Genomic DNA, 16,697 nt, shown 5'->3' with positions numbered 1-16,697 from the left:
TCTTTTTATCTGTGAAAACCTTAAGCCCATAGAGGTTAAGTTATTTATACAATATCAGAAAGCTTACAATTTGAAGGTCAGGGACTCAACCTAAGTCTATTGGACTTAGGTTCATGATCCTGGACTAGTATACAGTAGGGGCTCGATAAATTCAAAATAGAGTGGCATGAGTGGAACAAAGGAGCCAATCACAAGAAAATCAGGAAGAATATTTCAGCTGAAGGGAACAGCAAGCACAAACAGGTTTAGTGTGTTCAGTGGAAAGAAGAAAGGCCAGCATGGCTGAAGAGTAGGGAGGGAATGGGAATTTGTATGAGGTAAAGCCAGAGAGGTGCACAGCAGCTGGATCAGGTAAGCCAGTGAGAAGAATTTGAATTTTATCCTAAATTACAAAGGATAGTCATCAGATAAACCAACATTATCTAATATATATATATATATATATATATATATTTTTTTTTTTTTTTTTTTTTTGCAGTACGCGGGCCCCTCACTGTTGTGGCCTCTTCCATTGCGGAGCACAGGCTCTGGACGCGCAGGCTCAGCAGCCATGGCTCACGGGCCCAGCCGCTCCTCGGCATGCGGGATGCTCCCGGACCGGGGCACGAACCCGTGTCCCCTGCATCGGCAGGCGGACTCTCAACCACTGCGCCACCAGGAAAGCCCTAATTTATATTTTTAAATAATGATTCTGATCAGTGGAGAATGGAATGTCCAAAAGCAAGGTTAGAAGCCCTGTCTGAATATGAGCGTGAAGGAGAGGTGGTTCCCGAAAGGAAAATCAAGGGGCTGTCACTAGAAGAGAGGGAAATCACTGCTGAGCATGCAGATGGCCGCTACACAGTCCGGCAAGTGAAGTTTCTGGATTGCAGGGCATGTATATTTTAAGGATTTTGGTATTGGCAAACACGCTCCCAAAAAAGTTGCACCAGTGTGCATTTTCATGATCAAGATATTACTCTTTCCTTATATCATAGAAAATTCTGGAATTATTAATAAAATAGAATTCTTGCCAATTTGGAGAAATGATACCTCACTGTCATTTGAATTTGTTTTTCTTCGATTCCTGGTCAGATTGGGAAGTTGGTCCTCCTGACTCACCGCGGACAGGTTGTGATGTCGGAGGTGTGCCTAGGGAAACACACGTGGTAGAGCCTTCCCCTCCTCCCTTGTCCTCTGTGACTAAGATGCTCATTGTGGTTACACCTATTTTGGGGTCCTCAGGAGGCTGACAAAGGCTTCAAAACCAGAGCTAAAGTAGTACATTGACTATGCAAGAAGCAGGCCCAGAGGCAGACTGTGGTTTTTGCAAGAGCCACACAGTGTATTTGGGAGTTGGGGTCAAGGGAAAAGACCTCTGACCTGACTGTTTCAGAGACTTGGAAACTGATGAAGGCAACCCAGACTACCCTCAGGTGCAAACCCAATTACCTTGCCCTGTTTGGGTGTTTAAAACATAGATTCCTGCATTCTCTTACTTTTTATTTCATTTCAGGATCTAGAGAAGTATGCATGATGATTCCCTACTGCAGATCTACCCCAAATACCTGACTGAAGAGACTGAGGCCCAGAAAAAAAAGTGATTCTCCCAAGATGACACAGAAAGTTAGTCACAGAGTCAGGACTGTATATTTTCAGCTCTGCCTGCCCCACCCTCCACACCAAAATCTTATGTATATCCAGGCATTTTTTCAAATGTTTATTTTATTTATTTATTTACTTTGGCTGCACCGGGTCTTCGTTGAGGCATGTGGCATCTTTTAGTTGTGGTATGCGGGCTCATAGTTGCAGCACGCCAACTCTTAGTTGCGGCATATGGGATCTAGTTCTCTGACCAGGGATCAAACCTGGGGCCCCTGCACTGGGATCACGGAGTCTTACCCACTGGACCACCAGGAAAGTCCCGTATCCAGACATTTTAGACAGTAGAGTCTCTTCTCTCAGGGAGGAAAGAATCCAACAGATACATTTCTGCCCCATTCCCTAGCCACCAGAATAGAAACTTGCATTTTGCAATTTTTTTAACAGCTTTGTTGAGTAGACAAAAAACTGCATATATTGAATGTATACAATTCAATGAGTTTGAACATATGCATTTGGTGATGTTTTTGTAGCACAGCCTGACGGGTACTCAGACAGCCCAAGCTAGGATGAAATTACAATTCCTTTCCCTGTATGGAATTGAGTTAAGCCACAAACTCTTTTCTTTTTCTTTTTTCTTTTTTTGCAAGAGATTGGGGTGGTGAACATGAAGCCGCATCCTTGAGCTCTGAAGGCTGTCATTGGTTAGAGGTGGGGAGGGGTGTCTGCGGGTTTCAGTCTATCCTTGCTGTTCTCTGCTGCGTGTCTGCTCTCCTTCCCAACTGTCAGCCCTGTTGACCAAGCGACCAGGGCCCAGACCCTCCACTAAACACTTCTCTATGAACTCAAACAGGCAGTAGTTTTGAAGAGCAAACAACCTTTCACGGACTTCTCCACCAGCTCCTTCAGTGACCCCACTACCACCCAGAAAGATCTTTACTTTCCCAGCTCCTCCCACAATTGAATAGAATCTCATCCTTATAATAAATTCCTTGTTCTGTAATGCTGATAGCAGTTCTGCTGCTTCCCTGATTGAGCCTTAATTATGTTTGAAAAAATGAGCCTCCTTAACAGAAGTGAACAACAGACATGGATTTCTAGGCCTTGGACACAGAGTCCCTTCCTAGCTACTCTCTCCTCTTCATGGTAAAGCTTTTAGAAAGAGTTGTTTACACTTGTCTCTTTCACTTACCTTTCAGTCTTCAACCTCCTCAATCTGTTTTCTGCCCTTACAGAAATGGTTTTCAATGTTATTTTGTCTTGTAAGCCCTTTTATACCCTTGACCTCTGTATCAAATAGGGTCCAATCAGGAAACGGAAGCCACATAGGATATTTAATATAGGGAATTGGTTACACTGTTGTCGGAAGGCAGAAGCAGCAAAAAGAGGACCCTGAGGAAACAGATATTAGTAACCACAGAAGGCAGCTAGCACCCTCAGGCTGCAGGAATTGAGGGAAGAGAACGGATTTTCAAAATCTAAGAGTTCAGAGGAGGGACCCCCCAATAGCTGGTTCTTGGACCTTCGAGGAAGGGGTACAGCCTGGCACCCAGAAGGCCTGACCCCATGGGTAGCCCTCAGATGACAGGGGGTTGTGGCTGCTAGTACTTCTGAGACGGCACAGCCAGGCTGGTCAGGGGAGCTTCATCTCTTACTACCATTCTCCTGCCGGTTTTAGACCCAGTTACATCATATTTCTCATATTCAACACCAACAGAAGCCTTTGTACAGACTTTCCTTTGCCTGGAACACCATTTAGGCTCATCTGCCTGGCGTTTTGGTATTTATTCCTCCAAGCGCGGTTCAGTGCCATCTTCTCCGCGAAGTTTTTCCGGACCTTCCGGACTCCGTGTGCGTGGCGCCCCCTTGTGGTCCCTTGGTTGGAGGTCGGACCTCGTTGCTTGACCTAAATGAAGAAAAGAAAGCGTGCCACTTCAGGGCGTGTGGCTGCACTCTGTGGGGCTCAGGGGGCGCGGGGGCTGTACCCACGGGCGGCTGAGGGCACGTGCGGGTGACATCTGTTCCGCTTGGACCAAGGGAACGGGAGCCAGAGAGGCCAGAGCTCCCCCCCGTTAGCTTTGCCATCGCATCGGACTTGCAGCTTCACTTGGCCACTTCCAGCCATGAAGCTCCTTTTGCTGACTCTGGCCGCACTGCTGCTCTTGTCCCAGCTCACTCCAGGTAACCTGGACCTCTTCAGGGGAGCGGGAGGGTGTGGAGAGTGTGGAGAGTGAGACCTGGTCACGGAATCCCACGGGCGAGGGGGATGAAATAGCATTTACAGCCCAGAGTGCCATGAGCTGTGATAGAGGGGATCTAGGGTCCTGGGGTGCACATGGGAGGGACCAGCCCAGGCTGAGGGCCAAGAGAGTCCTCCCGGAGGGATACTCTTGAGTCCTGAAAAGTGGTTAGAAATTAGAAGGGGAAGGAGAAGAGGTGGAAGTAGGAAGGGTGTCCTGGGTAGAAATCCTCTAATGCAAAAGTCCGGATGTGGGAGAGAGCACCGTGCCTTCAGGGAGCTGGCACAGAATGGAGGGGTGGGTTAAGGGTGTGGCAAGGGGTAAGGCTGAGGAGGCACTCAAGGTCCGGGTCTTGATGAGCCTTGAATGCCAGGTGGGGGAGCCACGGGAAGGCTGAAGCAGAGAAGGGCCGTGGTCAGAATTGCCCATTCCACCAACTCTAGCATACCTGCCTGGCCCCTCTTGCTCACCTGGCAGAAATTTCTGCCCAGCCAAGGCTTTCAGCTCACCTGTCCACAGGGTCGGAAGGTGTGTATTTCCTCACCTCAGCCCTTGTATCTGCCTGTGGCAAATGCCTGAAACACCACTCAGCTGGGGATAGACAGGAAAGCCTTAGAACCCAGGTTAGAAACTGCTCAACCATTTTCTAACTCTGTGACCTCCAGCAAGCAGCTCAGCGGCTCAGAATTGCAATTTCCTTTCTCAATCTGCTGCAACAAAGGCGTGTGTATAGTAATATCAGTTTGAGGGAACAACATTGAACACACTGAAATTTTGGTATGCAAAAACAAGTGTAACTTCTTCATTTTATATAACTCATCTAAATTTTCCCAGGAACTTCCATCCAGCTGATGGGACAGTTTAGGGGGAGGGGTGGTGGAGGGCACTTAGGGACTGTGCCTAAACTCAGCAGTTAAATAAATATTCATCTGTCCTGGTTTAAAACCGTTTCAAGTTAATTCAGTCTCTTTTGAATAAATATTCAGTCTTTGAGCATTTCTCCTTCTGCTCCCCTGCCCCTTCCCAGGAGAGCCCCTGGGTTTAGGAGAAGGTAACTTGATATGTCATGATTTAATTTATTGGTTCATTCAGTAAACATGACTGAATGGATTTCATGTTCTAGGCACTCTGATAGGTGCAGGAGGTAGCACAGGGAACATATCAGAACAAAACAAGGTAAGCAAAGTCTTCAGCCTCTCGGAGTTTACATTCTACTGAGAGAAACAGAAAAAAAATTTTAAATAACTGAAACATGGGCTTCCCTGGTGGCGCAGTGGTTGAGAGTCCGCCTGCCGATGTGGGGGACTGGGTTCGTGCCCTGGTCCGGGAAGATCCCACATGCCGCAGAGCGGCTGGGCCCGTGAGCCATGGTCGCTGAGCCTGCGCGTCCGGAGCCTGTGCTCCGCAACGGGAGAGGCCACAGCAGTGAGAGGCCCGTGTACCGCAAAAAAAAATAAATAAATAAAAATAAAAAAATAACGGAAACATACAAAATGTCAGGTGGTGAGTATAATGAGCAGACTAGGTGGGAAAGGGGATAGAAAATACCAGGGGGATGTGGATTTGCTGTTTTAAAGGGGTGCTCATGGAATGGGTCACTGTGACTTGAGGGAGAATAAGGGGTGATCCATGTGGATTCGTGGAGAAGAACGTTCAAGCTGGAGGGAATGTGAAGTGCAAAGATCCTGGGGCAGGAGCGTGAGGAGGTAGGGCTCAGCGCTGGACCTTCACTGACTTCTAGGACGATGTCCCTCATTGTGTGTGATCCCGTGACTGATGAAACCGCTTGGTCCTGTCTAGAGCCCCACTGACTCAGCCCTTCATCTCAGCCAAATCTTCCGTCTGATCCCTAGGTTTAGGCTGTTCAAACACAGGCCCTCCCACTGCCTTCTGCATAGGGATCTACTCCTGACAGGTCTCTCAGGCTCGCAGCTCATCACTGGTTTTCCTATCTTCATTAGAGACACAAGGGAACTTGGGGACCTTCTGGATCTATTTTATGCCACAGGAAAGGAGAGGGAGAAGCTCAGCCACTTCCCTCAGCCATTTCTAAATCCCCCTCCAGGTGGCACCATAATGTGCTGTGGCGATGCTGTTAGCAATTTTCCTGGGCTATGGTCTGAGGGCAAAAAGTAGCAGTTTCTCCAGACCAATCTGGGTGTTTGTAGCAAGAGATTCTCTTGCCCCTGCCCTTCTCACATTACTTATCTCTACTTCCTAGGTGTTCAGGTCGACCAGCAGGCCTTAGTGGGGGAGGGGAGGAAGGCCTCTGTCTCTAGCTTGCTGGTGGGTCCACCGTCATCCTGGCTGGCAGAGGCAAGGTGTGGGCTCTGGTGGAGCTCTAAGGCCTCCTCCTGCTGCTGCTGCAGGAAGTGGATTTAAGCACCCCAGTTTCCCCTAAGGAGAGTATTTCCCTCTACTTCCTACTGGGTGTGGTGATGGTAAAGGATTTTAAATGGAAGTTTCTTTGGCCGGACCCTCAAGCCTTTGCCTCCTGTGGCTTATGGTGAGGTGGTATTATCTGAATCCACCAGGCTCAGCTAATAATATATAAAGGAGATCTTTGAAATTTGGAAATCCCTGACCTTTCTAGATAAATTTCGGTTCTTAAAAGTATTATCTTGCTATAAACTAAAGCAACTCATCTCATTTAAGCTGAGCAATGACTTTGTCATTCTAACTGTTGTTTACTATTACCCCGAAGCCCAGAAACTCTGCCCATTTTTGCTTTTCAGCAACCAAAGGGCCTCATGACTAAAGGGGGATGAAGTATGTATAACTTTAATATTTTCAAAATTTTTAGTTCATTGTGGAATTCGGGACATATATATAAAGCCCAAGAGCCCAGCAGATGTTAGCTTTAGGTGTGATATGTCACACCTCTTTCCATTATACCTCCTCATAGCACCCAGAGTTCTTCCTTGATAATTTTCAGCCTAACTCTAGTCAATCAAATATCTGCGCAGCTATTTCTTGAATAGTTGTTTCTCATCTCCCTTTCCCAACTAGACTGGAAGTTCTCTGAGGGCAGGTATCTGTCTCTAACTTGTTCATAATTATATCTCCAGTGTATAGGCTTCTCAGTCTACACATGTATTTCCCTAGGGTAGACATCTAGAAAGGAAATTGCTGGTCAAGACTGCACAATCTGAAAATGTGCTAAGCAGCCTCCAGAGAGGCCGAAACGAAATGTATGAGACCATCTTTCCTCTCACTCTCAAGAACAATTCATCTTGACACTCTTGAATTAAAAATTGAGATTTCATTGTTAAATGGTAGGGATTTTTTTCTTACCTTTTTTGTAAAATAAAACATAATTACAGATACTGAAAACCACATAAAACAAATGTGCAGCTTAATGAACTGTTATAAAGCACACACCCTTGTAACACCATCCAGGTCAATAAACAGAACATTGACAGTCACCTCAAAAACCCCTCCACCTATGCCCCATCACAACTGTCTCTCTCCCCAAATTAAGTACTCTCCTGACTTTTATAGCGATCAACTATTTGCGCATCTTTATAGTTTCATTGCTAGGGCTGCATCCCTAGAAACCCTATTTTTGCCATGCCCACTTTTAAAATCTAACATTTCTTAAGATTTTTAGTTTTTCAATTTACTGGTTATATCTTCATCCCTTTCTTGTCTCTATAATTTATCTGCTGGGTCATTTGACCCATAGTTTCCCACAGTACAGATTTTGCTAATTGCATATTCAAAGTGAATTCAACGTGTTCCTCGGACCTCTGTATTTCCTGCAAATTGGTGACTGGATCCAGAGGTTTGATCAGGCTCAGGTTCTACACTTTTTGGCAAAATGTTGGGGGATGGTATTTGCCTTTTTCATCAGAGGGCAAATAATATGTTTGTTATCTCTCTTTTAGTGACAAATTAATGCTCAAAGCTGAGATGCATTAATTCTTTGCCTATTGCAAAATGGTGATATTCTATTATGTGATTTTCACTAGTTAGCTGGAATACTAATATAATAAAGACACTCCTCATCATCTACTATTTGGTTACTCAGCAGTACAGTTCCTATAAGAAAGACAGAATAAATGCTTGGTGATTTTTCTTTACATATGAATCTGCAAGATAATGATTTCTTTTCCTATCATCCACCAAATGTGACAAAATAGTTTTTAATATCATCATAAACTCATAAATTTAAATATATTTGATGACTGTTCATTCATTGCAGTCTTCTTTTTCATAAATTTATTTATTTTATTTTATTTTTGGCTGCTTTGGGTCTTCGTTGCTGCACGCGGGCTTTTTCTAGTTGCGGCGAGCGGGGGCCACTCTGTTGTGGTTCGTGGACTTCTCATTGCGGTGGCTTCTCTTGTTGTGGAGCACGGGCTCTAGGTACGTGGGCTTCAGTAGTTGTGGCATGCAGGCTCAGTAGTTGTGGCGCACGGGCTTATTTGTCTTCCTGGACCAGGGATCGAACCGTGTCCCCTGCACTGGCAGGCAGATTCTTAACCTCTGCACCCCCAGGGAAGTCCCCACTGCAGTCTTTATTCTTACTGAAACTCAGCCAGTGGAAGCCTAAACCTTATTTTACATATCCCTGTTAGTCTTTGATGTTTCCTTGTGATAAAGTCCATCTTATAAACACCACGAGGGACACACCTGCAGTCTGACAAAGTTAAGCTTATTAACTTACTGAAGCAAAGGAAAATACACACCAAAGGAACTGTGGAACATCTCACCAAATGAAGGAACAAATAGGGTTACTATAGGATTAAGGAGAATAGCAGAGTTTTAGATAAAATGTAAATGAAGCAGAGTTTGTTTCCCTTCTCTCTGGGATCATGTTTGAAAATCATTGCTTCATATACATTTTGTCCAATTATCTTGTTGTTTAAAGCAGGAAAATCAATATGGCTCCTGTCACTCCATCTCAGCCTGAAGAAGAAATCCCATTTCTTTTTTTTAATTTTTACATTTTTTCTCTTTTTTCTCTTCTATTTCTCTTAAAATATTATCCGTTGAGATTATTTGCTTTTGTTTCCCTTTCAGGTTAGACTTTTTTTCTGAAAAGAATTTTCTTTAATTCCTAATTATATCTGTCACTGCACTTCTGAAATTTTTTTTTTTTTTTTTTTTTCTTTTTGCGGTATGCGGGCCTCTCACTGTTGTGGCCTCTCCCGTTGCGGAGCACAGGCTCCGGATGCGCAGGCCCAGCGGCCATGGCTCACGGGCCCAGCCGCTCCGCGGCATATGGGATCCTCCCAGACCGGGGCACGAACCCGTATCCCCTGCATCGGCAGGCGGACTCTTAACCACTGCGCCACCAGGGAGGCCCTGAAATTTTTAATGCTAGTGGATTTTATATTATCTTATTTACTACATACAACTCTCTAAAATAGGTGTTATTATGTCTTTTGTTTTCAAAAGAGAAAAATGAAGCTCTGTGAAGGGAAGTAACTTGCTCAAGATCTCCCAGTTTACATGTGGTGGAGCCAGCTTTCAAATCCAGACTTTGGGGGTTTCAATAGGTGGGACAGTTCCTGGAGCAATCCCCACTATCAAATTAAAACTTCCATACCAATATTGTCTTAGAATAGCTTTTAAGTTTTAAAGAAACTTAAAGACTGTGATGGGTCAAATTTTTTATCAAGCTTCATTTCAAGCAGTTGAGAAATACCCCATAGCCATCTTAGTGTCTCCGTAATCCATCTGACTGAAGTAAAACCCCAGATTTCTCTCAGTTTATTTTTTCAGGATCTGGTGCTTGTGATGGCAGTTTGCTCAAGGTTCCAGAGAAGTTGTAAAAGATAATTTTTTAAAGTAAACTAATGATTCTCATACAGATATAAAAATGAACACATGTTAAAGATTTTATTTAATTCATAATGAGAGAACAAGGCAGATTTTGTAACTGGTTTAAAGCATAAAGGTATACACACACTACTATGTATGATAGATAACCAACAAGGACCTACTGTATAGCACAGGGAACTCTACTGAGTATTCTATGATAACCTATATGAGAAAATAATCTGAAAAAGAATGAATATATGTATAGGTATAACTGAATCACTTTACTGTACACCTGAAACTAACACAACATTGTCACTCAACTATACTCTAATAAAATATTTTTTAGAAAAATTTTTTAAAGCATAAAGGTATTAATGAAGTAAGGGATTCTTGAAATGAATTTACAAGACAGAAACTTGTTCTTTTTTCCCCCATGGGGCAGGGGAAGGGAGGGAGTCAATTGAACCCCCGTGGAACAGAATTTACTTGAATATATAGGAAATAATTATTTTTGCATTACAATCATTAATCAAGAGCTCATAGAGATGTAAAACTCCCACACAATCAGAATCAGATAACTCTGAAGTCTGTGATCTGTCTAGACCAGGGACTTCTGACATTATTGGCAATTATTGACATGTTGGCACTGTTGGCATTTGGGCTAGACAGTTCTTTACTGTGGCTGTCCTGGGCATTGTAAGATATTTAGCAGAATCTTTGGCCTCACTAATTGCCAGTAGCACCCCACACCAGTTGTGACAACTAAAAACATCTCCAGACATTTCACTGACAAACATCCCCTGGGGAGCAAAATTTCCCTATTTGAGCCAAGTTTTTCTCTAAAACACGAATTTTCCCTAGTCTCCCCCATACTGGTCAAAAAATAATCTCAAAGAAAACTTGTTCCTAATCACAAAATAAACTTGGTCTAAACCTACAACAGAAAGAAGGAAATAATAAACAAAAAATTAATGAAATAAAGAATAGTCACAGCACCAAACTGCCTAAAGAAAGTAGTTTCACTGACACAAGTAGAGGTTACAGACTTTATTCAGCTGATGGACATCAGGGAGCAGCTGAAGACCCAAGTCAGGGCAGGCTTGGAGTTTTTATAGAATAAAGAGAAGAGAGGGGTGCATGTTCTTGTTTGGGTCAAGTAGCAGATTTCGTCTTTAACTGCGGCAAAACTTGTGTTTGGAATAATTAGAAACTGTTCCAGATTTTTTTTGTGCCTCTTGGTTGAGGCCATTGGTGCAATCCCATCCCCAAAACTGTCAGAGCAGCTCTTTTGAGAGCTGTTTTTGCAAGTCTTGAGTTTGTCGGTTAGTCAAGATTCTGGGGCAGGAAAGGTATCAAAAACAATATGGATGGTTGTTGCCAGGGGCTAGGAGGAGGGGAGAATGGGGAGTTATTGCTTAATGGGAATAGAGTTTCAGTTTTACAAGATGAAAAGAGTTATGGGAATGGATGGTGGTGATGGTTGCACAACAATATGAACATATTTAATACCACAGAATGGTGCACTTTAAGATAGTTAACATAAATTTTATGTCATTTGTATTTTACCACAATTTGAACAAACATAAGTACAGCCACCTTCTTGATGATAGGCTTTGGCAAAGACAAAACAAAACAAAAATAAGGATATGAAGAAATTGATGGAATTTTAGCCAAATGTATATATATGTATAGTGTGTGTGTGTGTGTATATATATATATATATATATATATATATACACATACATACACAATGAAATACTACTAAGCCATAAAAAAGAATGAAATAATTCCATTTGCAGCAACATGGATTGACCTGGAGATTATCATACTAAGTGAAGCTGTATAGGGAAAGACAAATATCATATAATATCACTTATACATGGAATCTAAAATATGATACAAATGAACTTATTTACAAAACAGAAACAGACTCACAGACTTCTAAAACAAACTTATGGTTACCAAAGGGGAAAGGGGAGTGGGGGAGAGATAAATTAGGAGGTTGGAAATAACATATATACTCTACTATATATAAAATAGATAACCAACAAGGACCTACTGTATAGTACAGGGAACTATACTCAATATTTTGTAATAACCTATAAGGGAAAATAATATATATATATATATATATTTTTTTTTTTTTTACGGTACGCGGACCTCTCACTGTTGAGAGGCTCCGGATGCGCATGCTCAGCAGCCATGGCTCATGGGCCCAGCCGCTCTGCAGCATGTGGGATCTTCCCGGACCGGAGCATGAGCCCGTGTCCCCAGCATCGGCAGGCGGACTCTCAACCACTGCGCCACCAGGGAAGCCCTAAGAATATATATTATAGCACTGTGCTGTACACCTGAAACTGACACAATATTGTAAATCAACTATACTTCAAATTCTTTTAATTTAATAAAACAATACAGATGAATGCTGAAAAAATATGCGAAGTATAAAGAAGCCAGGTGCAAAATGCTGCACATTATACGATTCCATTGGCATAAAATATCTAGATTTGGCGAGTCTATAGCGAGGAGAGCACATTGGTGGTTGCTCAGGGATGAGTAGAGGAGAAATGAAAATGCTTAACGGGTGCAGGGTTTCTGTTTGGGATGATTAAAAAGTTCTGGAACTAGACGGTGATGATGATTGCACAACATTGTGAGTGTAATTAATGCCCCTGGACTGTACACTTTAAAGTAGTTAAACTGATAAACTTTATGTTATTTGTATTTTACCACAATTTTTCAAAAGGGAGAAGGGAAAAAAAGAGAGGACCAGGGTCAGAGTCAAAGGAAACTGAGCACCCTCTATCACATCTGTTTTAATCCTTTTACAGACATTTCAAATCCAGAATCTACCTCTTCTTAGGACTGACACTGTCTCTGTTCTTCTTTCTTTTCAGGTAGCACCCTTAAATGCTGGAATCTTCATGGCAAATGCCGCCAGAAATGTTTCAAGAAGGAAAGGGTCTATATTTATGGCACAAATAATAAAATGTGCTGTGTGAAGCCCAAGTACCAGCTAAAAAACCTTCCATGGAAAGTTCCTTGAAACCTAAAATCATCAAAAGGCAGGTGAAGCTATGCTGAGTCTGACCACAGTGGATTCTCAAACTCTGTCAATAAACACTTCTGGCTGATCCCTGTGTTTGCCTGTTAGTCTATCCAGCGGTTCTCAGGAAATCCTCTTACAGATGATCTGTTAAGTCAAAACTATTTTCATTATAATAATAAGACATTATTTGCATTTTATCTCACTTTCTCACAAGTGTGACATTTTCTGGAATCTACACGACACACAATAATATCATCATTCTGGCAGCTCATGAAATGTGTGCTTATGGATCCTTACATTTTTAGAATTTTTTAAGATAGAACCTTAAGGTAAAAATGTGTTCATTTTCAGAGATTAACTCAGGTTGTTCTCAGTAATTCTATGGTACTCTTATTAGCTATCTTTAGCTATATTATTAATCTCTGGAACCTCGTTATCACCTAATAAATCACTGCTTTGAAATTCCAAAATTTTCCTTTTACCTATGTGGAAACACAACAAAAACTAAAAACATTTTGCTGTCTACAGGATCTGGGAGTCCCAGGGCTGGGGTCCTAGGGTTAGTGCCCACCCACTGGTGAGTGGAGCAGGACCCTAGGGTCTCTGGCTGCAGGGCTCTCGGGGTCCTAGGGTTACTGCTAGTGCACTGGTGTGCAGGGTTGGGTCCACGGCCCTCTGGTGGACAGAGCCATGTCCCAAGGCAGCTGTGGGCTCAGGGAGCCTTAGGGCAGTTAGGCCTGCTGGGGTGGGGCTGTGTCCCTGCCCAGCTAGTTGCGTGACCTGACATGTCCCAGTACTCGTGCCAAAAGGCTAGTGGGAGGAACAAGGTCTCCCAGAACTAATGAGCTAGAAGGAGGATTCCAAAATGACACTTGCCAGCACCAGTGTCCACGTGCTAGGATTAACTCACAAAAATGGCTGCCGCCAGTGTCTGTATCCCAGGGTGAGCTCCAGGAGGCTCTCTAAGATCAGCAGGTAGGTCTGACCCAGGCTCCTTTCAAATTACTGCTTCTGCCACAGGTCCCAGAGTGTGTGAGATTTGGTGTGTACACTTTAAGATTGGAGTCTCTATTTCCCACAGTACTCTGGCTGTCCCAAAAGTAAGCCCCACTGGCCTTCAAAGCCAAACATTCTGGGGGCTCATGTTCCTGATACAGGACTGCTGAGCTGGGGAACCTGATGTGGGACTCAGATCCCTTGCTCCTTGGGGAGAACCTTGCAATTGTAATTACCCTCCTATTGGTGGATCGCCCACCCCAGGGGGTATGGGTCTTGACTCTACCATGACTCCACCCCTCCTACCCATCTCATTGTGTTTCCTTCTTTATATCTTTAGTTGTAGAAGCAACAGACAACCTTTAAATAACTATTATAAATATTTCAAGGAAATTAGAAGAAAAGATTGACTGAAAGGATAATTTAAAACAGTACACAGAAAAATAGTGTATCAGTTTTCTATCAGTGCATTACAAAGCACTCTAAAACTCAGTGGATTAAAATAACAACTATTCATTATTTCTCAGAATTATGTGTGTTAATTAAGTGGTTCTTCTGATATTCTCATCTGGGGTCACTGATGTAACTACATCTCTCTCCATATGGCCTCCTCATTTCAAGGAAGTTAACCTTGGCTTCTAACATGATGGCTAGGTCTTAAGAGGGTAAGCCCCAATATGAATCATTTATCAAACTTCTGTTATTATGTTTTCTTAAGTCCAATTGGCCAAAGTAAGTCATGTGACCCAGCGTCAATATGGAAAAAAAACTGCACAGGGACATCAATACTGCAGGCATGATCATTGGTGTATCAGTCTATCACAAATGGAATCTCTAAGAATAAACTGGGCATTCTAAACTGAAAAATACAAAATCTAAAATTAAGGATTTATTGGTTACACTTAACAGCAGACTGAGCATAGTAGAAGAAAGAATCAGTAACTCAAAGACAGATCAATAGGAAATATAGTCAAAGCACAGAGAGAAAAAAGAAATGCAGACTAGAACAGAACATGAGAAACTTATGGGACCATATCAAATGGTCTAACATATATGAGTTGGAGTCTCAGAACAAAAAGAAAGAGAGAATGGGGAAGAAATATTTTTTAAAGATAATAGCTGAAATTTTTCCAAAATTGTGGAAAGACAATAATCCACAGACTCAAGAAACTTAGGGAACTCCAAGCAGGATAGACACAAAGAAAATCAAAATAGCATAGCATAATCAAACTGTTAACAACCAAAAGAAAAAGTACTTCCTGATAACTGTGAATGTTTCAAACAAAACATGTTCAGGAATTTAATGCAGAAAATTAGAAGCCCTTATTTAAAGACACTATAAAAAGCCTAAATTAATAGAGACATAATATTTCACAACTTAGATAACTCAGTATCTTAAAGATGCCAATTCTACACTAATTGTTTCCTAGATTCATTGAAATTCCAGTCAAAAAACTAACAAAATTTTTTCCAGAATCTGTTCAAAACTGTGCACATATAAACAAATATTTTGTTAGGGACATAGACATAGATGACAAAAATATCAATAAAGCACAAATATAGGATAATGGTTACTCTAAGAATATAGGAATTGCAAAAGGTAATGCTAATATCTACTTTTTTATCTGAATGGTAGTTATAGAGATGTTTGTTGTCTTATTGCTTTTTATACTTTTATATATTTTAAAAATATTATTTTGCTTTCTCAGTATATAATAAAATCAAGCTTTTTAAAAAGGAGATAAAAGTTATGAACAGAAAAAAATGCAAAAACTAAATCAGCTAAAAATCCTAGAAAATAAAATATTTGAAAATTACATATCCTATAAAATATTTTTTCAGAATACGTAAAGAACTCTCAAAACTCAATAAAAAGAAACAAAACAACGTGATAGCAAAATGAGCAAAAGATTTGAACTGACACTTCACCAAAAAAGTTACATATGTAACAAATAAGCACAAGAAAATGGATAGATATTAGAGAAATACACATTAAAATCACAATAAAATACTGCTACACACATATCAGAGTGTCTAAAATGATTGACCATAATGATTGCTGATGAGGAACAAGGGTTGGCAGCTGAAGCAATTGTACACAGCTGGTGGGAATGTAAATGGTAATACACCCCCTTTGGAAACAATTGGGCAGTTTCTTAAAAAGTTTAATGCACCACAGGATCCAACCACTCCACACCTAGGTATTTACCTAGAAGAAATGAAAACATGTCTACACGAGGACTTATAAGTAAATGTTCACAGCAGCTTTATTTGTGGTAGCCAAAAACTGGAAAAATTCCAAATGTCCATTGACAAGTGAATGGATAAACAAATTGTGGTGTATCCATATAGTGGAATACTACTCAGCAATAAAAGCAATTAACTATTGAAACTCTGAAAAACATGAATGATTATGGATGATTCTCCAAATAATTATGCCAAGTGAAAGAAAACAGACAAAAATGAATATATATTATATTATTCCATTTGTAAAAATACTCTAGAAGCTGTTAATATGTAGTAAGAGTACATCAGTACTAGAACAGGGCAAGAGGAGGAGAAACAGGGAGTGGTATTAAGAAGGGATTACAAAGATGCACAAGGAAACTTCTGGGGATGATGGATATGTCCATTATCTTGATTTTGGTGATAGTTTCATATGGGTGCACATGTATGATAAAGCACACTTTAAATTAGTATAGTTTATTATATGTCAATTATACCTCAATAAAGTAAATAAAGAAATAAACAAACAATGCTTTTTAGGAGAAAAAAAAGGCTAAAGGAAAATAGATATTTTAAAAAAGAGATAGAGTAACTGAATTGTATGTGATGAAACCAAAGAGGTGGACAAGGGCTAGATCTTGGAGGACTTCCCAAGTTAAAAATTATTTTGCAAATATAGATACAAATGGCAGACAACCCATTTCAGGCAACAGATCATCCCCAAATCTTCGGTGTTTCTTCAGCCCAATCTTCCCTGATAGCTATTGCCCATTTGGTAATTGGGCACCATCTAACTGGAAGACTCTGGAATCACTGCTGATATCCTGGAAGCTTCA

General features: G+C 41.5%; 1 protein-coding gene across 1 annotated transcript; it reads left to right on the top strand.

The window, feature by feature from the left end:
* The first annotated feature begins 3,704 nt into the window (after window positions 1-3,704).
* Window positions 3,705-12,636, top strand: DEFB123 (defensin beta 123). Its single transcript, XM_060079182.1, has 2 exons — window positions 3,705-3,762; window positions 12,488-12,636. The coding sequence occupies exons 1-2, from the start codon at window positions 3,705-3,707 to the stop codon at window positions 12,634-12,636; spliced, it is 207 nt and encodes a 68-aa protein (XP_059935165.1).
* Window positions 12,637-16,697: the final 4,061 nt, after the last annotated feature.

Source organism: Mesoplodon densirostris, chromosome 16 (assembly GCF_025265405.1).
Source record: "Mesoplodon densirostris isolate mMesDen1 chromosome 16, mMesDen1 primary haplotype, whole genome shotgun sequence".
NCBI classification, from domain to species: domain Eukaryota; kingdom Metazoa; phylum Chordata; class Mammalia; order Artiodactyla; family Ziphiidae; genus Mesoplodon; species Mesoplodon densirostris.
The sequence above is the reverse complement of the archived record's forward strand: the minus strand, read 5'-3'. Positions and strand labels throughout refer to the sequence as shown.